Raw genomic sequence first — 26,237 nt, 5'->3', positions numbered from 1 at the left:
TTGTTTTCATGAGCGGGGGACAGCTCATCGTCGGGTTTTATTTCCCTCCCACACCCACCCGGCGAAAGCGTCCGGAGGGTGCGCTTGCGTTTAGACGCCGCTATACGAGCGCACGTTGTTTAATTTTCGTAAACATTGAGCCGGGGCTGCTCAATGGCGACCCGCGTGTGTGCGTGTGCAGGCCAAGCAGCAGGCCGCCCAGAGGCAGCGCGCGCACGACGAGAGCAAGGCCGAATATGCGATGCTGCACTCCACCTTCAACGATGAGCAGAAGAAGCACTACTTCACCGTCATGCCCAGCGTGTTGAAGGTGACCGCGCGTCCCCGGCCCCCGCGCTGCCGCGCGCGTCCGTCATGTCACGTCACGTCACGTGACGTCACGTGACGTCACGTGACGTCACGTCACGTTGGGGTGGGAGGTATCGTCAGTAACGCGTTCGTGGCGAACGCTTGCTCCCCCCCTTCCCCCCCCTCCCCCCCCCCGCGTGTGCATGCAGTCCCTGCAGGAGCTCGACGGGCAGAGGGTGAGCGCGGTGGGCGCTGCCCTCACCATCACCGCCTCCAGGGAGCAGGAGGTGCTGCCCATCATGTCCAAGTGCGTCGAGGGCATGAAGAAGGCGGCGGACTCGGTGCAGCCCGACACGGTGCGTACCGGCACTTTGCGCGCGCACGCGCAGACGCGTACAGCTACGCATATGCACATACGGCATGCACGTGCGCTTTTAAATCTAGGTCGAAAACGCATTTCCTTAGAACTGCTCTTTGTGTTTCGTTTGTCGTCCTTCCCCCCGCACCTCCGAATCGCTTGGTTGGCTACGTTACGGCGTGAAAGGAGTTCAACGTACATGCATGCATAGTTGTGTTGAAAATTCCACATTGTGATGGCGGGGACCGGTCTCTCCGTAGCCATAGGGTCCCCACTTTTGAAACTCCCAACAATCTATGCTGTTGACTTCACACAAAAGGTAATAATTGTATTTACTAAAGAGGGATGATGGGCTTAGTTGACCCCTAACCTTTAGATTGCGAGTTGATTCCTTCCTACCATGGCACAACAAGTGGTGCGGCATTGTTCTGTTGTTTTTTTTAAATTTGATCCCGATTGTGGTATCAGTGTCGTGTCGTGCTCTGCATGGCATTGTTGTTGAACTCGCCCGACTTTCCCTGTTGTTGTTTTTTTGCATTTGCCTGCTCAGGATGCACAGCGGGTCATCGAAGCCTACAAGTCAGGCTTCCAGATTCCAGGCGACGTCGCCTTCGAAGATCTTAGCCAGGCGGGGTCACATGACCTGGGAGCATCGGGCAAAGGGAAGCTCATTCTTTGGCCCTGGAAACGTACCAAGGTGTGTGTGTGTGTGTGTACGTGGAGAGGGGTAGAGTCGTGGTTGGCAGGCACGGTTCGTCCACTAGAGGCATTGGGGCACTACCGCACCAAGCAGCTGGAGATGAGAAATTATTTTTCTAATAAAAAATACTCTCCTGTCGATTATTTTGTTGTTTAGTTATAGATATAATGATTCTTTCAACGTGAATTGCCTAATCAAGATAACATTTTAAGTTGTTCATATTCGAAACCCCTGCAGCACCACAGTCTGATTTGTGCTTTGCGGAGGTCTCGGGGCGGCTTTGAAGGTGTCCGAGTGAGAGATATCCCTTCATTCATTGCGATTAGTTTCGCATTCTAACCATGCCTTTAAGACACATTTGGGGTGGTGAAAAAGGCGCTGATGGCTGTAATGAGCTGATGTGACGACGCGAAGTTGCAGTGTGCAAATATCGGAGGTTGCGGCCTACACACGCTCTAGAAGGAAACAACAGCAATGGCTATGGCAGCAGGCGCAGCGAGAAAATAACTAGCAACGAACACCGTGGAGTCGCTCCTAATATTACATTTGAAGGACGACTTTGCAGGAGAAGTTTATTGTCAAGCAACTGGCTCCTGGTCTTTAATTGTTCTTTAGGCTTTTGCAAATGTCAAGGGGGGTTGTGTGGTGTGGACTTGGAGGCCATGGGGACAGCATTTTAGTGCTTTGTTGTTTCGTTTCGTATTGTTTCTAAATGCCTCACCGTTGATAGGATAAGGCACGCATGTGCGTGCATGCATGTGCGTGCATGCATGTGCGTGCATGCATGTGCGTGCATGCATGTGCGTGCATGCATGTGCGTGCATGCCTGCGCGTGGGCACTTGTAACCACAGCTTATTGTGACCAGTTTTGTTGGTACAACAACAACAACTGAATGTTAACCTCGAGCTCAACAAAACTGGGGTCAGGTTACATATAAAAGTACAAGGATTAACAGGTCGCACGTTGATTTCCGTGTGCGCGTGTGTAAGATTCAACATCTACAGAGCCGGAAGAAATGGAAAACGTTATTGCAAACACCTTCACGCTTAAAATCCACGACTACGCATTTGAAATGAAACATTTTTCAGAGCACAAAATTGCATCTTCGCACGCACAAACCAGTTAAAACATTGAAATAAATAAAAATGCCCAGAATCTGTTCAGCTGGCCCAAGCGGTTCAATGTTCTGTGGGGCTTTGCACCGCGCCACTTGCATCGAAGCCGCTAGTTCCATTCCCATCACAGCTCTGCGGTAACATCTGTAAGGAGATTAACACTGTGTAAACTATAAACTACAGTAAAACCTTGGATTGCGAGTAACTTGGTCTGCGAGTGTTTTGCAAGACGAGCAAATTTTTTTAAATAAATATTAATTTGATAAACGAGCGAGGTCTTGCAATACGAGCAGCACGTGTACACGCTTTGTCTGCCGAGCGTCACGTGATCACAACTGAGCCAGTGGTTCTTCTCTCTCTCTCGCTGCGGGATTGTGGGTAATCATCTCCCATGCTTGGTCTCAGTCGGCGTGCCTCACTCGTATAGTCAACATCCGTGCGAGCGTATACTGTTTACTACAGTACTATAGTGGTGTGACCACGTGTGTACTGTTTACTACAGCACTATAGTGTTGTGAGCACGTGTGTGTGCGTAAAGCATTTTTTTTATTTTGTGTCCAAGTGTCGTGACTGTTCTTTAGTAACTACTGCAAGTGAAAGTCGTCCTACACAATAACCCTCCTCCTCTCTCTCGTCTCCCTCACACCAGCCACGATTAAATATAATTAATAAATGTGATTACTTTATATTAAATTTAGATAATAAGAGGCATTTTGTATTAATCATTTTTATATGAATACAGTATTTTTGGGTTGTGGAATGAATCATCTGAGTTTCTATTATTTCTTATGGGGAAATTCGCTTTGATATACGAGTGCTTTGGATTATGAGCACGTTTCCGGAACGAATTATGCTCGCAATCCAAGGTTTCACTGTATATAACTTTCACGTGAAGGTCAATAACATAACGAGGTTTTTCTTAATTAGAACACCATCTTTTCAGAGGTCAATCACAACAGCCCCACCTGGTGGCAATTTCACGAGCCGCCACTGGTGGTTCGTGCGCTGTTGTACAAACCTGGCCACCCGAGTTCAATTCCCGCTCTTGACCAACACCAGTGACGATTATCTCAACCAGACCTGGCCCTCCCCGAGGTTGATTCGAATCAGTACCTTGTGCCGTGTGTAAAATATCAGCTTTCGTGTGCCGTGCCGACCTTAATAGGTGCTTGCTAACTGCACTTGCCCCAAAAGTATTTGAAGGCTTTACGGGAAATCTTTGCCTTTTGTGTGAGCATGTGCGGCAATGTAGCGGTTAGTGTGCTGCCCTACAAACCCGGCAACCTGAATTCGATTCCCGCTCACAGCCAACACCAGGGACGATTATCTGACTTGGTTGTGGGCCTCTCCTAGGTTGACTCGGCCTCAAAATGAGTACCTTGTGCAGTGTGTAAATATTTCCACTCGGGAGACAAAGGTGGCAAGTTGTGTCACGCTTGGCCATCCACCACTCCCCCTGTATGCCCTGACGGGCCTTCATAGGTGCTCGCTGATGGCACTTGCCCCGACAATCTGTGAAGGCTTTACGGGGGATCTTTGTCTGTGTGTGTGTCACACCTGGGTCTATCCCATGCCATCCTGTCAGCGAGCCTTCTGCCCTAAAACGTCCTGCCACTTGGTGGCGAACGGCGGCTGTTCTTGTTGCTGTTGCGTCTTGTGTGTGGTGCTGACCACAGCACCCACTGTTTGTCCTCCTTGCCGTCTTTGATTGGCGCTTGCGTAGCAGCACTTGTCAGTCCAGGTTGAAACGCTACACGTGTACAGTAATCAGTTTGTGCGGGTTAGTTGATGGTGGGCAGCATAGAATTTACAAGTGTCGGTTTCGCTAAATTACTTAACATAACTACGAAGGTCATGATGCCATACCATAATCATCATGGCATCGACGACTCTGCAAAATATTTGCAAAGCGCTCATTTGATGGATAATTGCTATTTGGTAACACTTTCAATTGACGATTTGGTTACTTTGTGAATATTTTGTCAGGAAATCCCGAGTGTAAGTGTAGAGAGGTGCCGGTGTGGAACCTACCCGTCCTGCAGCACACATTTCACTGCCGTTCCCCTTCTGCGGAGACATCGTAGAATAGGAACCGTGCTGATAGCAAGGATTTGTGTTCTGAGAAGTTCCGGTTTGGCTTCATGTCGGTTTTTTTGTATTACGAAAGACAGTCTCACGGAGTCTTAAGAAACTTTTTCGGGAATGTCCTGCCAGGTTTTCTTACTTGGGAGGCCATCTCAATAAGCATGGAATGTTGGGCCAATGGTTCCATCCACATCCCAACGTTGGCATGCTTAATGGACTGTCGCTGTGTGTAAGCCCAAATGAGTAACCTGCAGGTTATTATTCAGCATTGTTGGTGTTTCGCCAATCACAATTACACTGTGCATGTTTTATTTAAATTTTAGCTCCGTGTCTACCGGCACGTTTTGACCACTAGGAGCCGAGCCTCTTACATGAGTTCTAGATTTGAAGCTTTCGTGACTGCAAGGATCCATACTCTGGTTCTATTCGGTAAAATCACGTAGGTAAAAAATAAAACAACAAAAATCACGACGTTTCGGCCACAGCACAAGTGGCCTTCATTAGGTGAAGGGACCGTACTGTCCAGAGGACAGCGTTGGAGTGAAGACAGCCAAGCCCAGGTCTTGACAAAGGTCCTCTACAGCATTTTATGCTAATTCCTTTGTCAAAGCGTTTTTTTTCCCTCTCTCACAGTACAGTCCCTTCACCTGATGAAGGCCACTTGTGTTGTGGCCGAAACGTCGTGATTTTTGTTGTTTTATTTTTTACCTACGTGACTTTACCGAATAGAACCAAAGAGTATGGACTCTTACATGAGTACCACAAAGGGGGACCGGGCGTGGTGCTGGCCACCCACCCCCACTTGTGCCGTGCCGGCCTTCATCTGTGCAGCTCGCTATCAGCACTTGCCTCAACACTCTGTTGGGGTAAGTGTGGTACATTGTTTGCGTAGTGATTCATGCACGGCAGTATGAACCCAGTCACCTGAGTTTGATTTTCAGCCAAGTGATTTTGGGTATTTGGCTGCTATAAATTTCCACGTTATAAGCAAGTTTGTTGAGCTGTCATTTGTGGCCAGGTCTCTTCTGAAAAAAGAGCTATGTAGCTCAGTGGGCCTAACCTGGTACAATAATAAAAAAAAATGTTTCATCATTTAGTTGAATGGTTTTAAATATCTAATTGCCATATTGCGCCAACCATAGTGAGTGTGTGTGTGCACGTGTCTAGGGCCCCCCAGCTGAAGACTTCAGCCACCTGCCCCCCGAACAAAGGCGCAAGAAGCTGCAGCACAAGATGGATGAATTAAACCGTGACATCGCCAAGGAGTCGGACCAGAGGTGCGTGTCAATGCGCGGTGAATGGAAACTATTGTACTGTCTCGTTTGCACACATCATATTTCACACGATTTGCACGTTTTCTTGCCAACAACATCCGTACCCATCAACCCAAGACCTCAACGATGTTTCTCACTGCTGCTCAAGTCCTGGTTCCCCCTTGTAGGGGATCGTGCAGTCACCATCCTAGAATCTCACCCAGGTCCAGAATAACTCTGACGAACAGCAGAATAAACACCTAAATTCAAGACCCAAACAAAGCACCTCCTGATTTTGATATTTCTCAAAGAGACCCCTTTAACCATCAACCGCATCAGAAGACCAAAAAGCAAATGCACACACATCTCCTTCACGAAGGGAAAATGAAAGACACAAGCCACAGCAGTGCGACTACTGCCATGCAACCCAAACTTTGGACCGTGTTGTGAGCCACTGTAGTCTACGACAAAAAATCTCTCTCCTGAAGCCCGCTCGTGGCTACTAGCAGGAACTCAACTTTGGCATTTAGCTCCTGAACGCTATGGCAGCCACCGCAGTGCGTACTGAATCAAGCTAAAGAATGCCCCCATACTCAACGGAGCATGGGGCAGCACTTAACTCTGTAGGTGGCCATGAGCCATTCATGGAAATTTCACATATCCATGTCAGGAGCCAGTAAAGTTTTGTAAGCACGCAACAAAGTATTGATCCGTCAATAAAAACGGATTCTTAACGCTTTCCCGTTCCGAGATGTCTGCAAGTTATAGGGCGGGTCCCGTTCACCGCTGAATCTCGGAGCGTGCAAGTGTTTGGCGTTAATCTTAGTGAGAAGCTTAGCGCCGTTATTTTAAAGACATTGTACTCACCGCCGAGAACCATAACGACATGACCATAAATTTTGATTTAAAGCTTTCGTGACTGCAGTAATTCATATTCTTAGTTTTTTCGGTAAAGTCACGTTGAAGAGAAACAACTCACGACGTTTCGACCATAACTCAAACGGTCATCTGATGATGACCGTTTGAGTTATGGTCGAAACGTCGTGAGAATTTTTTATTGTTTTATATATATTTTGTTATTCTGTTGTTTCTCTTCAACGTGACTTTACCGAAAAAACTAAGAATATGGACATGACCATACTCGATGATAGCCGGTGCCAAACTACGCCACACGCCCTCCCGCGTGGCTTATTACTCCCTATTCTGTTCCAATGAATGGGAAAAGGGATGATTTCGAGATGCATTCATCGGATTATGAAAAGTTTTTTTTTAAATATATGCAAATGTGACATTTACACTCATGGTGTAAACAAAACAGGATGAACAGGCCAAAAAAAAACAACCATAGCCAAAATAAATGAGGTGATAAAAATTGAGATGAAAGAATAGATTATTTCATCTAATCGCAGCGATTGATCGAACGTCTGGGTGAATGAGTCGTTACCTGCCCCAATACTTTAGTGCTGCACCGCCACTGTTGGTCTGCAAGCACTCACCAAGAGGCAGCACAACGAACCCCTCGACCGAGTTCGATTGTCGCTCATGGCCAACATCTTTGACGAATATCTGAACCGGTTTTGGGCCTGCCATAGGTAGAATCGGCCTTCAATTAGTACCACAAAGGTGGCCGTGCATGGTGCTGGCCAGCTATCCCCTACGAGTGACGTGCTTGCCTTCATACGTGCTCGCTAACAACCCTTGCCACTGGCGAGCGTGTAAGGCTTACGAGGAAGGTGTGTGTGTGTCTTTACCCTCTTGCTTGCCTTTAATAGGTGCTCGCTATAACAGCACTTACTCCTAAAGTCTGTTAAGGTTATGTAGGGGATCGTTGTCTTTTTTTCTGTGCATGTGTGCTCTGTGTGCGTGCGCATGTGTCCTTGCCTGGGTCGCAGCGTGGCGCTGCAAAAGATGCGTGACGTGTACACTAAGAACCCGCAGCTGGGAGACACGGCCATCCTCGACCCGCAGATCCACGAGAACAAGCTGCGACTCGACAAGCTCAAGCAGGAGCTGCACAAGTATGAGGTAATGGAGCGGTGGTGCTACGGCTGGCACGCCGCGCTGTATCCCGTGACAGTGATCGTCTCAACTTGTAACGCACCGGATAGGTGCAGTCTGTTCTCCGTAAAGCAAATTGGATATCACGCGATGAATGTATTGGGGAACTCATTTTTACATCAATGCGGATGCAAATTGGAAATCACGCGATTGAGTGAACAGAGAAGCGGTTGTACGGCTGCCTCAGCGTAGCATCATCACACACAGCGGGATGCTGCTGTATGCTTCTAGATGCTACCCAAGCGCCTCAGTCTTTGTTCATCCTGCGTGCGCATCTCACGCCGTTATTGCGGACTGTGCTTCACCGCATGTTATATATATTATTTTTTCATGCGATTTTTCCATTACGCGGTGTTCTTCAGGAAACGCAAAATAAAATAACAACTTTGAAGTGCGAGCGACCACAGACGGGCAGGAAAGCAGCCACGTGACGAGGCTGCGCCAACATTGCAGTTGTCCAAGCTCTGCAGTCCTCTCTATATTAAGGTGTTATCGGCCAACTAATGAGTGTTTACCAATATCTTGAAGAGGCATACCTTGCCTGTAAGCTCGGCAGTTTTCTGGCATTGATTACAAGTGAGCCCGGCTCTGCTGACGAGACACTGGTATGTCGAAAAACCAGTGCTGGAATTTGAATTAATGCTCCTAAGAGGATGCCCTCCTGGAAGAGGGCTCTGCGGCCGATGGATTATATAACAAATACTTAAAATTTCATGTGGCGAGACGGTTATGTAAAGGCGACGTGTTGCCTGCATGTTTATTTTGTTGTATTCCAAAAGGATCAGCTGGAGATATGACGAAGATGGTTTTGAAAATGGAAAACAGAAGGGGAGAGGAAATAATCTGATCAGTTTGTGGGACAGTGCGAGACGGTTGGTGTGACAGTGCGAGGCGGTTGGTGTGACAGTGCGAGGCAGTTGGTGGGACAGTGCGAGGCAGTTGGTGGGACAGTGCGAGGCAGTTTGTGAGACACTGACTAGCATGATGAAGTATGATAACGCAACCTCAACGACCGATGTGGCTTTGGGGGGCCTTCATCCAGCAGCGGATTGACAAAGGGCTGAACACAATGTGTGTGCATTTTCCTGCATGCCTGTGCAGGGGTGTGGGGAGCGGCAGTGTTGTCGTTAGCACACTGCACTATAAACAAGGTGGCCCGAGTTTTGTCCCCGGCCAAGACCAATAACGGTAGCAAATAATTGAATCGCTCTTGAGCCCTCCCCTAGGTCGAGTACCTGGTGCGGCGTGTAGAACACCAGCACTCGGGAAACAAAGGCGGCCGGCCGTGTCGCTGGCCACCCACCACCCCGTGCGCCGTGCTGGCCTTCTTAGGTGCTCACTTGCAGCACTTGCTCCATCGGCCTACTACAGGCTATATCGGTGATCGTTGTCTTTGTGTGTGTGTGTGCGTGCGTGCGCGCGCGCGTGCAGACCTGGATGATGGAGGTGGATGGGAAACCCCTGTCGCGTTCCATCTCCTCTCGCACGAGCTCCTACCGAGTCTCTCAGGGACCGCCGGAGAGGTGCGATGCCATCGTGTGTGAATGGAATTCCCTCGTCAACAGTCACCCCGAGGCACATGACACTCTTATATGCGCACAGATCAATAAAGAGCCCCCCCACCACCGCCCCCTGGTACAGCGTGTATAGACTGTTGGGGCTCGTGCTGTGCATGGGCCACACACCTGTTAAGGCTGAACGCGCCCCACAAGGCGCTCGTGTGACCAGCGCCATCTTTGGCCGCATTTGCCTTGCCCAGTAATGATGTTTGCACTTAATTCAAGTTGGGTCAACACATAGAGAGGCCCAGGATGGGCTTCAGTTATCACCAAAACTCTCCACAAAGACAAAGATCCCCGTATAACCTTCACAGACTTTTTGGGGCAAGTACTTTTAGCGAGCACTTATGAAGGTTGGCATGACACACGATGGGGGTGGGTGACCAGCACCACTACCGACCGCCTTTGTTTCCCCTGTGCTGATGTTTATGCACCGCACCACCTATTCACTAAAGGCTGAGTCGACCTAGAGGACCGGTTACAATATTCGCAAAACTTATTGGTCGTGAGCAGGAACTGAACTCTGGTCGCTGGGTTTGTAGTTTGGTGCGCTAACCGCTACACTAGCACACCCCCCCCCCCCCCCTACTCATCACATACAGATGGGCACACAAACACAAAGATCCCCCATGTAGCCTTAACAGACTGTTGTGGCAAGTGCTGTTAGTGAGCACCTTTGAAGGCCAGCAGTGTCAACACGAGGGGGTAGATGGCCAACACCACGCCCGGCCGCCTTTGTCTCACCAGTGGAACCAGGTACTCTTTTGAGGCTGAGTCACCCTTACGGAGGCTCAAGAGCAGTTCAGATTATCGTCACTGGTGTTGGCTGTGAAGGGAATCGAACTCGGGTCACCGGGCTTTGTAGCGAAATGTGCTAACCGCTACGCCACCGCTACCCATAACACGTGCATGCACACACACACACACACATGTGCACATACATGTTGTCCTTCCCTCGCACTTCTGATTAGCACAGTTGGCTACGTACGGTGCGAAAGAAGTTCAACATACATACATAAACACGTACATTGCGGCCTGGCTCTAAGGCTGCTTTTCGGGTGGGTGAGTGCATTCGTGCCGTAAGCGAATAATCCAGCGCGTGAGATTCATAACCTTGGCCTTCCTAACCTTTCCCCGGCGTGGTGTGGATGAGAGCTGTTCCCTTTGATTATTTGATCATCGAACACTCTCCCGATTGTCATTTCGGTTACTCGAACGTGTGCTGTTGGATGGGACTCGATGGGCGGGGCTTGGTGATGTCATCAGCAACATTGCCTGCATCACGTTTGGGCGTGGTTTGTGTGGGGGTTTCAATGCCTTCGGGATGTCGGGCCGGCGGCCATTGTCTACGAAGCCTCATACTCGATCATAAAGGAAGTAGGCGATTACAATTTTTGGTCAGCCATTCGACTTAACTAGCTACTCGTCCCGCCTCTCATGGGGATAGCTGCAGCCACAGGCAGACTAATACATTTAGAAAAACACTCACGTACATTACAATGGGATTTGCACTGTGACCACAGCGTGCAACATGTTGGACTTCCGTATCCGGTTCGTCAGCGCCAGCTTGTGCACTTTTTTGCATGATTTGGGTAAAAACAACCACCAGCTCTGCTGCAGTAGGGATCCAATGGGTCTCTCCCCTCCTCCCTCCCTGTGGTGCCTTTGGCCGCGGTCCACTGACCGCTGGGGGCCCCCAGGCTGAGTGCGATTTCTGAGTTGAATTAATGAGAATCATCGGGGCCTCGTCGTCTGTGGATCAAGCCAGCTATTTTCTTTTTTCACAGTCTCTCTCTCTCTCTCTGACCTCCCCACACTGTCCCATTCTGTCTCCTGTCTTTCTGTCCCGGCAGCCCCACGCCCACGTGCGGCCCCTCGCAGCCCACCTCGTCCGAATCATTTGACGACGAGTTTGATGACGACGACGATGGTGTTTACGAGGCGGAGCCCCAGAAGCAGTGTCGAGCTGCCTACGCCTTCCCTGGTAAACGCGCGGACGTGCACTCGCGGCAGCATCAGCGGCATAATTATCAACGTCCGCAACAACCCGGGAAACATGCCAATGTTGAGCCAACGTCGCCATCTTTGTTGGAACCCGTTGAGCCAATGTTGGCCCAAAATGTTTATTGGTAATCTTGTGGCATCAATTTTGTTATCATCATTAATATCAGCAGCAACAGCCAGCATCCTCAGCATTGGCATCATCATCCGTATTGCTCCTGGAGTTTACGCGCTTGTGGATGCGTATTCAGAGCGCTAGAGAAATACATATTTACACTATCGGGACACATTCTAGCGATGGAGTAGGGAGGGGGGAGATTATCCCTCCCTGTGTATGCTGATGGATGCCTGTGTGCGATTGCGGTGGTGGGTGGGTGGTGGTGGTGTGTGGTGGTGGTGGCGTATGGTGGTGGTGTTTCGGGGGAGGATGGTGGTTGATGGTGTATCGTGTGTTGTGGTGTGTGTGTGGTGAAGTTGGCACAATAGGGGGCACAGGTGGTGCATCACATAGTCATCTCAGTCAGTTAACCCATAGCACCTGGGTCTGCCCCGTGACCTCCTGCCGACGGGCGTTCGACACTTCACGTGGCCTTGACGTACACATAGCCTGGCACAAGCACCGTGGTGGCGTCACTGCCACTTAGTGGCGAATGGCAGTTTTTGTTGTTGTGGTGATGGTGGGTGGTGTATCGTGGGTGGTGGTGGGTGCGCGCGTGCAGGCGATTCGGATGGAACCATAGCTGTGGCGGAGGGCGAGGCGCTGTTTGTGGTGGAGGCTGACGCGGGGCAGGGCTGGACGCTGGTGAAGAGGCAGACGGGCCAGGCCCAGGGCTACGTGCCCACCACCTACCTGCTGCTCTGAGCACCACCACGAGCGCGTGTCCAGCCCACAACAAAGTTCTCACCGAGCGAGCGTCGGGTGGAGGGGCGGTGGGGCGGTGCTCGTGTGTGTCGATTGGTGGCCCTGAGCCAGCGGTGAAACTTCCAAGTTCCTATGTCCGAGGCCAGTCTCTCGGTATGACGACCACTGCTGTTGACTTCTGACGAATTGGTTGGTGCTAATTTATTTTCATAAACCGGGGAGAGAACCATGGGGGGGGGGGGCGGGGGGCTCAAGCGACCCCCACCAGTTTTGAGCTCATGACCATGCAATTGTGGTGAGGTACACAAATAAAATAATACATCTAATATATATTCACCATCTGAACAGCGGGCACTGTTTTCCGGAGTGTGAGACTCACAATGCAACGTTCGCCAAGTCCCTGTCATGGGGTCGACTCGGTGGCCCATCATCCCTCCAGGGTGGATAAAGAGTAGTACCAATCACCGTTAAGTCACAGTAGAGGCCACTCTTCTGATTGTGGGTCCCTGTCACTGGAATGTGCCCTGACAGTGTAAATATATATTTCTCTGGCGTTCTGAATATGCATCCACAAGCGCGTAAACTCCAGGAGCACCTTTGACAACCGGGAGAATGTTATGTGGCGTTGGAACCGGGGGGGAGGGGGGGGGGTGTGAAGTCTGCTTTGTTACCGAGGCATTACCCTGGAATCTCAAGGAGCGTTTCTAACCAGAACCGGTCGTACGATAACCCTCCCGAGGGTTGGGTCGTAATCGCCGGGTTTCACAGCGTAGGGCCCAAAACTTGCGGCGTGAACTTCACCAGCAGCGCTGGATTCTCACGCACTTCTACCGTTACTTTCGTTGGTTTCTCGACCCTTTTGCTGTCTTAAGACCCGGGATCTATACCTGCTGCTTTTTTAAATTTCTTTCTGACGAGCCTCAAATAAAAATTGGCACTTGGCCTCTTCACGTCACGTGGGTTTTGTGACATCGTTAGAAGCCTGCGCACGTGACCGCTTTTCCATACCTCCGCACCCCGGAGTCTCCTTACCTCACTTTTACTCGCTAGCCTCAATCCCTTTTTCAACGGCGCTCTCATTTCTGTCTCTTGTGCACCTCTGCCTCATCTCGGTGATACGTGCCTCTTTGTGTCTCGGCGAGCCATATCTCCCAGGCCAGGCCACTCGAGAGGCCACGAGTAGGAGGAGCCACGGTCTAAGAAAATTCCACGGGTGACCAATTTGCAGTCTTTTTAGCCTTGACTTTGGTGGGCCACATTAGTCCATGGACCAGAGCGTAAATTGGTGCCAACTTTGCTCTAGAACCTTTCGTCGCACCGATTTATTATGCGTACGGCTAACAAGAGTGAATTATTTGATAACTCGGTCATTTCAAGTGGTTATCACGTAATTCAGTCTTTTTTTTTTCTGGCCACGTGAAGAAACTGGATCCCTCCTCGGGTGCGTAGTGACCAGTGAAATATCTGATCTGGGCTCATGGACTACATCCTAGGATCAGAATCCGTATTGAGACTGGAGGAATCCGATGAGCTATGCATGATGTCCAGTAGGGGGCGGGCAAGTGTCGAGTAGGGGGCGGGTCATGCATACACTTTCTGTGACGAGTTGATTAAAACACGAGGGAATATCACCGCATGGTGTGTATATTATAGATGAGCCGCGGTGGCGAGATGTTAACTACCTCGCCTGGTATGCAGGAGGTCGTGGGCTCGATCCCGACCCTAACGCCAGTATATTTGTTTGCATGTTCTTCCCATGGTTGCGTGTTGATTTTTTTCTTCGGGGTCTTATTGTTTTTCCCTCCACATTGAGAATCGACGTGCGTTTAGAGTATTTGGCTTCTATACATTTCGGCATGAAAAGCCACTTCGTTGAGCTATCATTTGTGGCCAGGTCGCTTTGCAAAAGAGCTATACAGCTCAATGGGCCTTAACTGGTAAAATACAAAATAGTTTTCCGTTTAAATAGTTTAGTTTCCAAGTCCCGACCTTGACGTCGACTTTGTGTAACGAGGCTCAACCCTTTCCCCTGGCTACACAATCGCTGACCTTAATCAAATGGGGTGAGAGCCCAGTGAGATCATCACATCTAGTGTTATTAATGTCTGTGCGTGCGTAACGATATATTATTAAATCAACCACGGAAGGGAAAGCCGAGCAGTAGCAATGATTCCGAGTAACGGTTGTGTCACGTCCCTGGACGAGGGAGGCGGCTTGGATTCTTATTCTTCCCATGCGGTGTCGATGCCGCTCGGTGTCCTCTCTGGCCTGCGAGTCTCTCCCCACTTGGTGGGAGCGAGACCGCTTTGTCGGCGGGTCCTGGTATCGGCCTGTCATGGTACGGGTAGACGGATTGCGTGTGGACAAGACGCTGTTGAAAGTTTGAGGGGGGGGTGGGCGAGCAGAGGGGGGGGAAGCGCAGGGGCAAACCTACGACAAAGTTGAGCCACCGCAGCACCTGAGCTGTGCGCACGCCGGCACCGGCGGTGTTGGGTGGTCAGACTCTGCACGGCAGAGCACGTCAAAACGGTCCACCTGTCCGAGATCTTCCTTCGTCACGGACGCCGCCGCCTCCAAACAGCCCAGCGAGTTGAGAGTGAGGTTACACGAACTCGGGGCAGTCGAGACGATCGGGAGGGAATCCGAGAGAAGTTGCCGAGGAGCGGGTTTTCGGACCTTCGGAGGTGGCCTGCCGCTCGTCCGGCCGAGTGCTGATGATGTTCGGCATCGCAGTGCGACGTAGAGGCTCTCCCCCGTTGCACCTGCCACGGCGATCTGGTGAAGTTATCGCCTGGATCGATCGATCGAGCGTGTGTGTGTGGGGAGCGGTGGTGTAGTGGTTAGCGCGCTGCACTACGAATCCGACGGCCGGAGTTCGATTCCCGCTCACGGACAACACCGGTGACGATTATCTGTACCCGTCCCCGGCATCCCATGGTTCGACTCAGCCTCAAATGTGTACCTGGTGCGGTGTGTAAACATCGCCACTAGGAAGACAAAGGTGGTCGGGCGTGGTGCTGGCCACCCACCCCCTCGTGTACCGTTCCGGCCTTCATAGGTGCTCGCTAACAGCACTTGCCCCTACAGTCTGTTAAGGCTACACGGGGCGTCTTTGTGTGTGTGTTTTGCGGCACATGCCAGCTAGGAATTCGCACCTCCAGAACCCCGTAGCCCCGCTGAGCGCAGTTGGCCACGTGCTAGTGGCGCAAGTTGAACGTCCGTAGACAACGCGCTGCCGGTGACGGATGTCAACCCGTCTCGTCTACAAAATCTAGGGGGCAGGGGCGCCGTTTGCTCTGCCACGGTTTATCGGGTTCGTTGGCTGCGTCACGATGCCGGATGTTGGGCGAGGTGTTTGAGGACTGTGGTTGCCCATGCAAAGTTTAATTGGCGTCAACGTGGCCGTCCGTGATCGTTCTCGTGGTAAGGGCCCAGGCGATATCGGCCAACGTTTTCCCCTTTGCTCGGAGCCGTGATTTTTTTTAAAATCCACTTTTGGCACTGACCCACGAACTGACGTCCAATCCACTGTGTGCGTATCGCAAATCAGTTTTACGTCACATTTTAAAACGAATCCCACAACTTTGGTGTCACGCGTTTGTAAATGTTGATGGTTTTTTTAAATGCCCATGCCCGAGGGGAGATGATGCATGGAACCCTACTGTAGGAAACGATCCACCACATGAGAACCCCTTTTCTCATCGCCGGTGGGATTCCTTTATGATCGAAGAGCGCACACGCGCATCCTTAGAGAGTTAAGCAACATCGCTGGTTTGAAACGGCCCTTTCCCTCTGAATTGCGTTGTGTCTGGACAAGACTGGAGAGCGTTTTGAACGCCTTTTCACTCCGTACGTTCTCCGGGGGGGGGGGGGGATTTGTTCCGCCCTGGCCGATGCACAGTCGGGGACGATCTCGGCATCGTTTGTAGCCACCAATTTGAAGCACGGCTCTTGTGTGGTCCTGGGCCTCCTCTAGGTCGACTCAGCCTCAAATGAGTACCTGGTGCCCTGTGTAAAAGATCGCCAGTTTGGGGGGGGGCATTGGCGGCCGAGGCGTGTTGCTGCCCCCTCCCCCCCTCGTGTGCCACAGCAGTGCCGGCCTTCGCAAGTGCCACTCGCGAACGGCACTTGCCCCAACAGTCTGTAAAGGCTTTACAGGGGGGGGGGGTCTTTTATCTTTTGTATATATAAAAGCAGTGGCACTCCTCCGCCCGGTTTGAAATTTACACATTTTTTTCAGATAAACGATTCAGTGGGCAGGGCTTGCGTTGTAATGTGTAAGCATCGGATGTAATAAAATTTGAAGAAAACAAATATTTGTATTGTGGGACTCGCCGACCACTGCCTTGCAAGTGCCTTCTTTCCTCCTCCCCCCCCCCCCCTGAGAGCAATAAAACTTCCTTCAAAGACGCTCGTTGTGGTTCGAACGTGAATCGCGAAACCCATCCGGCGTTTCTGAAGCCACATCGTCATCGCTGATGACGAGCAGCGCCGACTCCAGCTGCTATGCAAATACCGACATCATCTCTCGTTACGTTTTGCGTTGCCACAGCTGTCAACCCATGCGGTTTACCCCGTATCCTTTTACAGGGCAATTGAGTTTTCAGGTCCATACGGCGACGTACAGCCGTTTCAATACGGGCAACAACAACAACAAAAAATAATACGGCCAAAATAAAATTTTAAAAAGTCGTGGAACAGATTTTAGTTTTCGTTACTCTGAAGAGTGGCGATCCCCGCAGCAGCCGACACATATGATCGGGAATTAAGGCGCTCTCGGCGCAGATCACGCGCAACAAGCTGCACTTCCACGTCCGCTTTTCCAAACACACACACACAAGCCACGCCACTGCACCAGCGACTGAGCGCAGCAGCGTCACCTCCTGCGGCGAGGAAAGGCGAAATTAGCGACGTCGGCAGGTAGGCATTGGAAAGAGTGGGAGAGCCCGAGGTGTACCCAAGGGCAGTGCGCAGGATGGGTGCGGTCGTTCGTGTTTCCCCATTGTGATGGGACTTTACAGGATGAACGCCGAGATTTATAAAGGGGCACGGGGTGACCAATGAGGGTCTGAATTGGTCTGCAATAAGGCAGGGGAAATGAATGATACGGCGTTGACAAAGTATGTTGTCGCCACTCGCACCTTTTATTCTCAAAGGTCTGCTCTCGCAGTATCTCGCCACCCAGTGAAACAGCGTGCCAACGTTGGACCGACGTTCACAATTTTGCAACTGACGTCACGGCTGTTCCCCGTCGGGTGACATCCGTTGTGCCGTGCCACTCCCACTGGTGGATCCAAGGTGGGTGGGGGGGAGAGGCAATAAGATCTGAATAATTGGTACTGTATGTTGATGTTTGTTTTATTTGCCGATGATGTTGGAGAGCCTCCGATCTCATCTCCGTGGCCTGCCCTTTAAACAAAGACCCCCCTCCCCACTCCGTGTAGCCCTAACAGACTGTAGGGGCAAGTGCTGTGAGCGAGTAGCACCTATGAAGGCCGGCACGGCACACGAGGGGGTGGGTGGCCAACACCACGTCCGGCCGTCTTTGTCTCCCCAATGGCGATGTTTACACAGCGCACCAGGTACTCATCTGAGGCTGAGTTGAGGCCCAGCACCGTTTCAGATAACCGTCACTGGTGTTGGCCGTGAGCGGGAATCGAACTCGAGGTCCCCGGGTTCATAGCGCAGTGCGCTCACCACTGCGTCGCACCGCTCCTCTGATACACAGGTCCCACCCTTCTCAGCCTCCTCTCTCCCCGATTGCGTCGACAGCCCTTCTTCTGAACTTCCATATCGCTTGCACCTAACTACCTTGCACGAAGGGCCTCCCAGCATCCTCCACGCGCATCTTGCGTTTCACCTCGGCAGTGAAATAATGCTGGGTGGGGGAGCGGTGGCCCGGTGGTCCGTAACACTGCGCTGTGGCCCCCACAATCTTGACTCTCCTGGCCACAGCAAAAAATGTTATCAGTCCGAACCGGTGGTCATGGGCCACCTGCCATTCACCAACCCATGCTGACCAGAGTGGATGCGGTCAAAAAACGGCCCACAACCCAAATGACGTTGGCATAAGTGGCCTCCACCCGGTCAGTGGATTGACACATGGCCGGATAAGCAGGGCCACGGTTGACTGCTCGCGGGCACGCGATATCATTCTCATTTAAAGAACGGACACATTTAATGACTGGACTTTTGATGATGACGATGATCAACAGTACCCAATTCTAGTAACCTGTGGCTACGTGGTCTGCATTCGGAGGGGGGGGGGGTGCGAGGTGTTCTATTGCACAAGGTAATACGTTTTCATCTGCAATTAAAGGCAGTAGCGCCGACCGCCCTGTTTCGACAAGCACTGTTTGTCCACAAAAGCCCACGTGGCATTGGAATTTGGGCGCCGCTGATTACTCGTCGCGTGGACTTAGGTTGTGCGGTGAGATTGTGTGGGTCCGTGGGCAGGTCGGTCGTCTGCGACACTGGTTGGGAGTCAGATAGGCAGTGTGGCGAATCAAGTAAAACGTGCCGCAAGGAGGGCCCTTATTTATATTGCCCGAGTGGTGGAGCAATAACAAGGTCACGAACATAAAAATTACACGCACACACGGTCATAGGGTTGCCACGGTGACGAGATGTTAACGATCTCGCCTGGTATTCAGGAAGTCGTGGGTTCGATCCGACCCTGTTGCCTGCTCTATATTCTGGAGTTTGCGTGTTCTCTCCATAGTCGCTGTGAGCGAGTAGCACCTACGAAGGCCGGCACGGCACACGAGGGGGTGGGTGGCCAACACCACGTCCGGCCGTCTTTGTTTCCCCAATGGCGATGTTTACACAGCGCACCAGGTACTCATCTGAGGCTGAGTTGAGGCCCAGCACCGTTTCAGATAATCGTCACTGGTGTTGGCCGTGAGCGGGAATCGAACTCGAGGTCCCCGGGTTCATAGTGCAGTGCGCACACCACTGCGTCACACCGCTCCTCTGATACACAGGTCCCACCCTTCTCAGCCTCCTCTCTCCCCGATTGCATCGACAGCCCTTCTTCTGAAATTCCATATCGCTTGCACCTAAATACCTTCCACGAAGGGCCCCCCAGCATCCTCCACGCGCATCTTGCGTTTCACCTCGGCAGTGAAATAATGCTGGGGTGGGGGAGCGGTGGCCCGGTGGTCCGTAACACTGCGCTGTGGCCCCCACGATCTTGACTCTCCTGGCCACAGCAAAAAATGTTATCAGTCCGAACCGGTGGTCATGGGCTACCTGCCATTCACCAACCCATGCTGACCAGAGTGGATGCGGTCAAAAAACGGCCCACAACCCAAATGACATATTCTTAGTTCTTTCAACGTGACTTTACCGAAAGAACTAAGAATATGAATTACTGCAGTCATGAAAGCTTTAAATAAAAAAAAACCCAAATGACGTTGGCAGAAGTGGCCTTCATCTGGTCAGTGGATTGACACATGGCCGGATAAGCAGCGCCACGGTTGACTGCTCGCGGGCACGCGATATCATTCTCATTTAAAGAACGGACACATTTAATGACTGGACTTTTGATGATGACGATGATCAACAGTACCCAATTCTGGTAACCTGTGGCTGCGTGGTCTGCATTCGGAGGGGGGGGGGGGGGCGAGGTGTTCTATTGCACAAGGTAATACGTTTTCATCTGCAATTAAAGGCAGTAGCGCCGACCGCCCTGTTTCGACAAGCACTGTTTGTCCACAAAAGCCCACGTGGCATTGGAATTTGGACGCCGCTGATTACTCGTCGCGTGGACTTAGGTTGTGCGGTGAGATTGTGTGAGTCCGTGGGCAGGTCGGTCGTCTGCGACACTGGTTGGGAGTCAGATAGGGAGTGTGTGGCGAATCAAGTAAAACGTGCCGCAAGGAGGGCCCTTATTTATATTGCCCAAGTGGTGGAGCAATAACAAGGTCACGAACATAAAAATTACACGCACACACGGTCATAGGGTTGCCACGGTGACGAGATGTTAACGATCTCGCCTGGTATTCAGGAAGTCGTGGATTCGATCCCGACCCTGTTGCCTGCTCTATATTCTGGAGTTTGCGTGTTCTCCCCATAGTCGCATGGATTTTTCTCCGCATCCTCCAATTTTTCCTTTCAAATTCATAAACATGCGTTTAGAGTATTGGGCTACGATACATGTGCCACATGATAAGCGACTTCGTTGAACTATCATTTGTGGCTAGGCCGCTTCTGAAAAAGAGCCGTACAGCTCAGTGGGCCTTACCTGGTAAAATAAAAATAGTACATAGGGTCTGTAAATCTGTACGGTCGATGAGTTGATCATAATAATTAATAACTCGGTAAGACCTCTTTGGCAGTTACGAATACTAACGTTCACATTTTTCATGCGTTGCTTTTGAACGAACATCTTCAGATAAAATGGTCAAAAGTGTCGCCCTGCTCGATTGCTCATTCGGCAGCGCTCATCGCTGTTTACGATCCTGAACCACGACAGTAGGTGGCAATTCCACATTACATTGGCGGGTCCGAGTTCCCACAGGACGACCACTTGTCGACCCCTCACAAAAACGGTACTCAATTTATCCACCCCGGCTTGACTGATGGATAAAATATCCGAGCCGGCCCTCGGGCGGAATTTCAGCCCGATGGTGAGCGGAGTGTGCCAACCACAGTGCCAGGTGAATGGCAAACGAATAAATAAATCCATGTGGCATAGGCACGCGCGTGCATGGGCACGCGCGTGGATCCTGTTCCGCTTTTCATTGTGCGTCTGAGTGAGTGGGTGAGTGGGCTAAGTTAATGAAACATGCATTACTCCACTCTCACGGTGATATGTGATCGCACATCGTGGACACATATCTGAACCATAACAGAGTATGCATACATTGGGCAATTATTTGAAGGTTGGGGTGGTTTTGGAAATCTGAGTTTCGTAAATGCTTTCAAGCTTCGTTGTAAAGCATACACAGTCAAAGAACATCCCATGCCAGAACTTTCATGAAAGGTAACGTTTTAAAGACTACTTGAAGCTTTACTGGCTAAAAGGAATATTTGTTTTTATTGTTGTCAAAATATCTGAAAACACAAGTCTCGTCGATTTGTAAAAAAGGTAACAACGGTTTCCTCAAACGCCGTTCTGTTCGTCGGCGATGCAAGGCGGCTCCACTTAGAATGCATGCGCAGAATAAAATATTCAAATTCATCTTTTCTGTGACCCTATTCCATGCGACTCATCTGCACCAGCAGCTGTGGATTCCACAACACTTCCTGCCATTCGTGCCCCAACATCGCCGCGGATAAGAGGCGTTCTACCGTTTTGCAATCGCACCCATGACCGATTGGACGGCTCAGAGGCACGGTTCGTCCCTTCGTGGTAGGATACATTCACCTTTTTCACCCACCCCCCACAAGTCCAACACCTGTTCCATTTCTTGGTGCTCATGATTTCGCAAAAGTCTCAAGTAACCGAGCGTTCTCGCGATACGGAAATCATAAAATCCGGCGGGTCGATAACCTCGGTGAGCTCACAATGGCCACGTCTCGGTTCTGGTGGTATGCAAATAAAGATGAATGGCAGTGCGGTTGGCAACGCAGCACTCCAGACCCGGTTGAGCCGAGTTCGATTCCCAGCCACGGCTAACATCAGTAGCGAGTGTTATCCGAACAGGTCCGGGGCTCCAACCTCAACTGACCAGCGTGGTGAAGTATGGTCAAACAACACTAATAACCGACATGGCATGCGGAGGATCTTCATCCAGCTGTCGATTGGCAAAGGGCTGTACGCTTTTATTATATTTTAAGAGGACATTGAGTCACCGTGCAGTGGTGGCAATAAGAGGCGTGTGCGTGGCCTACATTTTGTTGAAATCCCTTTGACTCGCAGCCAAAACATTTCCTTCCTCAAATGTGTGCGAGTCAGTGATAATATACTCCCCACTAACTGCCCTGAGCCAGCGGTGGCAATTCCACATTTCTCACGCGAGGATAAGACCCACGCACTCCTATATGATGTGTCACAACGTCTCAGCATCACCACAGCCGTGCGGGCGGTGGTGACTGTGCATGTCTGCAATCCAGCACTGTGGAGGCAGCTAGGAGGGGTTGGTGGATCGCCACGCAAATGTTGGTAAACTCCCTTCCCGTGTGTGTCGAAGAAGCGCTATATCCTGGGCTGGCCCGAAGGCTGCCCCCCCCCCCTCGCACGTGTGGGTTACCTCCGAGTGCTCCGGTTTTTCCTCCCACTACTAAAAACGCTCATTAATTGTCCGATAACACCTTCGTATATACAGGACCACAGAGCTTGGGAGGGGGAAACTGGTGCCGGCTCATCACGTGGCTCTCTTTTCCGCTCACCCTTTGGTCCCTCCTCGCTCCTCTGTGCGGCGTCAGTGCTAAGTTGAAATTGCTATTTTGTATTGCCGTCATGTGGCGAGATAAAACACTGTATTGGATTCAGAGAACGGTCGTTTTGTAAGAACGCCCCGCGAACCTAGAATAATATTACGGAACGTAACCCCATTTTTTTCAAATTGGAACAAGGTTTCTGCATTCGCGAGCGTTTTCAAGAACGTAACCCTCGTGGACAGGGAGGGCTCACACTCTGTTGGACTTCTTTCGTGCCGTACATAGCCAACCCTGCACATCATATGGCTCTGCGATGTTTGTGGATTGCACCGCGATGTGAAAACAGATAGGTGAGCAAATGCCCCCTATCTCTCTTCTCAGCAGCGAAACACTGCAATCAGCGATGGATCAATATCTCTCAGAGGGGGATAAGGATTGCATCAACGTCGCGTTGAGATTGGTGGGAGTCGTGTCGAGCCTTTTTATATCAAATGCTGTTTTCTCCGTGGCTATTTGGGAAGTGCTCTCAATCATCAGAATTATCTGATCATTTTGAGAATCGGTAACTGGTACTTAATACAAAATATCAGGAAGATCAGAAAATAATAAACGTGTTATGGATTGATTGCACTTTAAGCTCAGCCAGGGATGTTAGCATGTAACCAATGTTCATACGTCACTCCGAGCTTTAATAAAACTGTAATTTTTATTTACACGTTTACAGCAATATTCACCCAGAGGCCATAAGGTGTTGTACAGAGCTAAAAACATTAAACAAAATTAAATGATAAAACAGTAACAACCTCATAAAAGCGTAAAAGCTCATGATAAAACAACCATGTAAAATGAAACATCCCATCGCAATTTTTTTTATTAAGGAATGGAAATACGTGTAATTTGAATAAATTGCAGGTGAATCGCATATAAATTACGTGTCTGAAAGACCAACATCCATGGTATTGACGTCCCTGCAAGAAGGTAGTACAGCAACTAGGCTGCCGAAATTTATGTGCATGGGGTTTGAGCGCTGTCCTCGTAAGCGAGTGTGGTTTTGTCCAGGGTGCACACGTAAAATATATATTCAAAAGCGAGCGAAACATGTAAAGCAGGACCCTCCTGAACACTGGTCGAGACCAAGCGAGACTTGTAATAGGTATTTAATTATTAAAACGATTGAAATCAATGAGCACAGTCACAATAAACGTATATACTTTGTGCATGCATTAAATAATTCAATGTTGATAAGTCATTGCGTTGCTTATGGGAGTAAACAACGAGACGCAACGCACGAGGCAGGCGACAACATGAGATATAAAGTGTGACGGCCGCTTGCGTTGTGGCCGAAACGTCGTGAGAATTTTAACGTATTATTTTATTATTTTATTCTCATTCTACGTGACTTTACCGAAAGAACCAAAGAACATCAGAGAGTCTTTGCCTCTCCGCAGACCCAGCGAGCATCAAACGTTGGGGCCGCCGTTGGACCAACGGTTCCAGCCGCATGCCAAAGTTGACCCAACCTTTGAATGTGTACTGAGCAATTATAGTTTTTCAGTGACTTCTCAATATACATGGGTTACTTTTGATTTCATATCCCCCCACCACCACCGATCCGGAAACAACAAATGTTATAACATTGCCACGTTTTTTTAGGACCTGTTGATTTGGTGAGCGTCCTTAATTTTCCACCTTCAAGAATTACTCTTTCTTAATTCCAAGAGACTCTTTCCCCACCCTTCACGCCTTTTACACATCCGGGCAAATAACAACTATTTGCAAGTACAGTATGACTACAGCGTGCAAAATATATTCACCGTGTGGTATACCGTGTCACATTTTCGTGTACTGTAGATAAAAATCAAAGAAAAAAAATCACTTGAGTCATGATTCTGACTGCATTTTCAAATGTTTGCACCATTATCTTTGGTTCACGAATAAACATATATCAATACATTTGAGCTTCTAGCGCGCCGCACAACAATTGGCTCACTCTCGAAGACGAGAGAGAGAATGACTCAAGAAGCGCCGGCAGGAACAAGTCGAGTCAGCAGCCAAGACGGTGAGCCGGCGGCTAACAACAATTGCCCAAGATCTGCGGTTCCCCATATATTAAGATGTTTTCAGCCTATTAATGAGTGCTTAAACATGCGAGAGGAAACCGGAGCAATCGGAGAAACCCCACGTGCGTTACGCGGCAAAACTCTATCCCATACAGATGGCATAGATGGCGATTCGTCTAAATTTCCTTCACCGCCCTGTCCCGGCGAGCCAGGGTACAGCACTTCCTCGACGCCGACGGGAAGAAGAGTTTCACAACATTTGCTTCTGTGTGTGATCCACCGACCCTCGCTGCCTCCAGTGCTGGATTACAGGCGTCTGTATGTATGTTGAACTTTTTCCGCACCGTACGTAGCCAACCGTGCTAATAGGAGGTGCGGGGGTGGGGTCGGACAACACAACTCAACACAAAAAGCAGTTCTAAACAAACTAGTTTGCAATTTAGGCGACGTTCGTGGCCACCACGGCTCGGCATTTAGTCAACGTTGTACTAAGCTCTCAGGAGTGAAAGCCTTGATCTGTCCTGTGTGTCTGCCTGCGTGCAGCAAGGTTGGTTTGCAATACACTGCACACCAGTAAACCATTGAGCTATTCACGAAAATAGACCGGGGGGGGGGGGGGGGGCATCTTTTCAATGCAGCATTCCCGAAGCGTGAATAAAAAGGCGATTTGCCTGAATTTTCACTGCCCAATGTCTGACCTCTATTCCAAATTAGGGGTTGGAAACGAAAGTAACAAGATAATATATATTTTTTCGAATTAAATACAAAACCCAACATTTCAAGAGCCACAATGCCATGTGAAGAAAGACAAAGATCCCCCGTATAGCCTTAACAGACTGAAGCGGCAAGTGCTGTTAGCGAGCACCTATGAAGGCTGGAACGGTACACGAAGGGGTGGGTGGCCAGCACCACGCCCGACCGCCTTTGTCTCCCCAGTGGCGATGTTTACACACCGCACCGGAGTACTCATTTGAGGCCGAGTCGACCTAGGGGAGGCCCAGGACCGGTTCAGATAATCGTCACTGGGTGTTGGCCGCGAGCGGGAATCGAACTCGGGTCGCCGGGTTCGTAGCGCATCGTAAGCGCTAACCGCTGCACCACCGCTCCCCATGAATTCTGTACAAACCCCCAACAATTTCACGAGTCGCAATGCCGCGTGAAGAAATCCATTCGCATGCGCAAGCACACTTCCATCGGGCTCCCCTCTCTCAGTGTCTCTCACGACGAGCGGTTGAATATTGTGACAAAGGCGGATGGTTGGTCACACGTTCCTCGCTGCAAGAAAATCCAACCACCCCCACCCCCCCACGCCTCCTCCTAGAGTTGTTCGCGCAAAGTGGCGAGATACGTGGAGATCGGCTGGCGGGACGCGTCCAGAGAATGTCTCCTAGCGTCCTTGTTGTTGTTGTTTTTTTGCGGGGGTCTCTCGCGAGAGAAGACGAATGGGAACCAGAGAAGCGATGCCCGCACAATGTTAATGACATCGCAGGCGGAGAGGTGAGAGGTGGAATATTGGGGGGGGGGACCGCGGAGGGGGGGGGGGTCTTCATCCAGCAGCGGACTGACCATGT

At 50.4% G+C, this 26,237-nt stretch overlaps 1 protein-coding gene across 2 annotated transcripts in view; it reads left to right on the top strand.

Moving 5' to 3' along the window:
• Positions 1-16,594, top strand: part of LOC116938986 (formin-binding protein 1-like) — a 62,194-nt gene extending 45,600 nt beyond the window's left edge. For both annotated transcript variants that reach the window (XM_032946791.2, XM_032946790.2), the window contains 8 exons: positions 182-310; positions 498-644; positions 1,197-1,343; positions 5,715-5,824; positions 7,693-7,825; positions 9,290-9,381; positions 11,271-11,401; positions 12,138-16,594. In XM_032946791.2, the coding sequence (XP_032802682.1) occupies positions 182-310; positions 498-644; positions 1,197-1,343; positions 5,715-5,824; positions 7,693-7,825; positions 9,290-9,381; positions 11,271-11,401; positions 12,138-12,280 (1,032 nt within the window). In that variant the 3' untranslated portion in view covers positions 12,281-16,594. The remainder of the gene's footprint in view (positions 1-181; positions 311-497; positions 645-1,196; positions 1,344-5,714; positions 5,825-7,692; positions 7,826-9,289; positions 9,382-11,270; positions 11,402-12,137) is intronic.
• Positions 16,595-26,237: the final 9,643 nt, after the last annotated feature.

This window comes from Petromyzon marinus, chromosome 5, assembly GCF_048934315.1.
Source record: "Petromyzon marinus isolate PM22_M1 ecotype Great Lakes invasive population chromosome 5, UKy_Petmar_22M1.pri1.0, whole genome shotgun sequence".
In the NCBI taxonomy this organism is placed as follows: domain Eukaryota; kingdom Metazoa; phylum Chordata; class Hyperoartia; order Petromyzontiformes; family Petromyzontidae; genus Petromyzon; species Petromyzon marinus.
The sequence above is the reverse complement of the archived record's forward strand: the minus strand, read 5'-3'. Positions and strand labels throughout refer to the sequence as shown.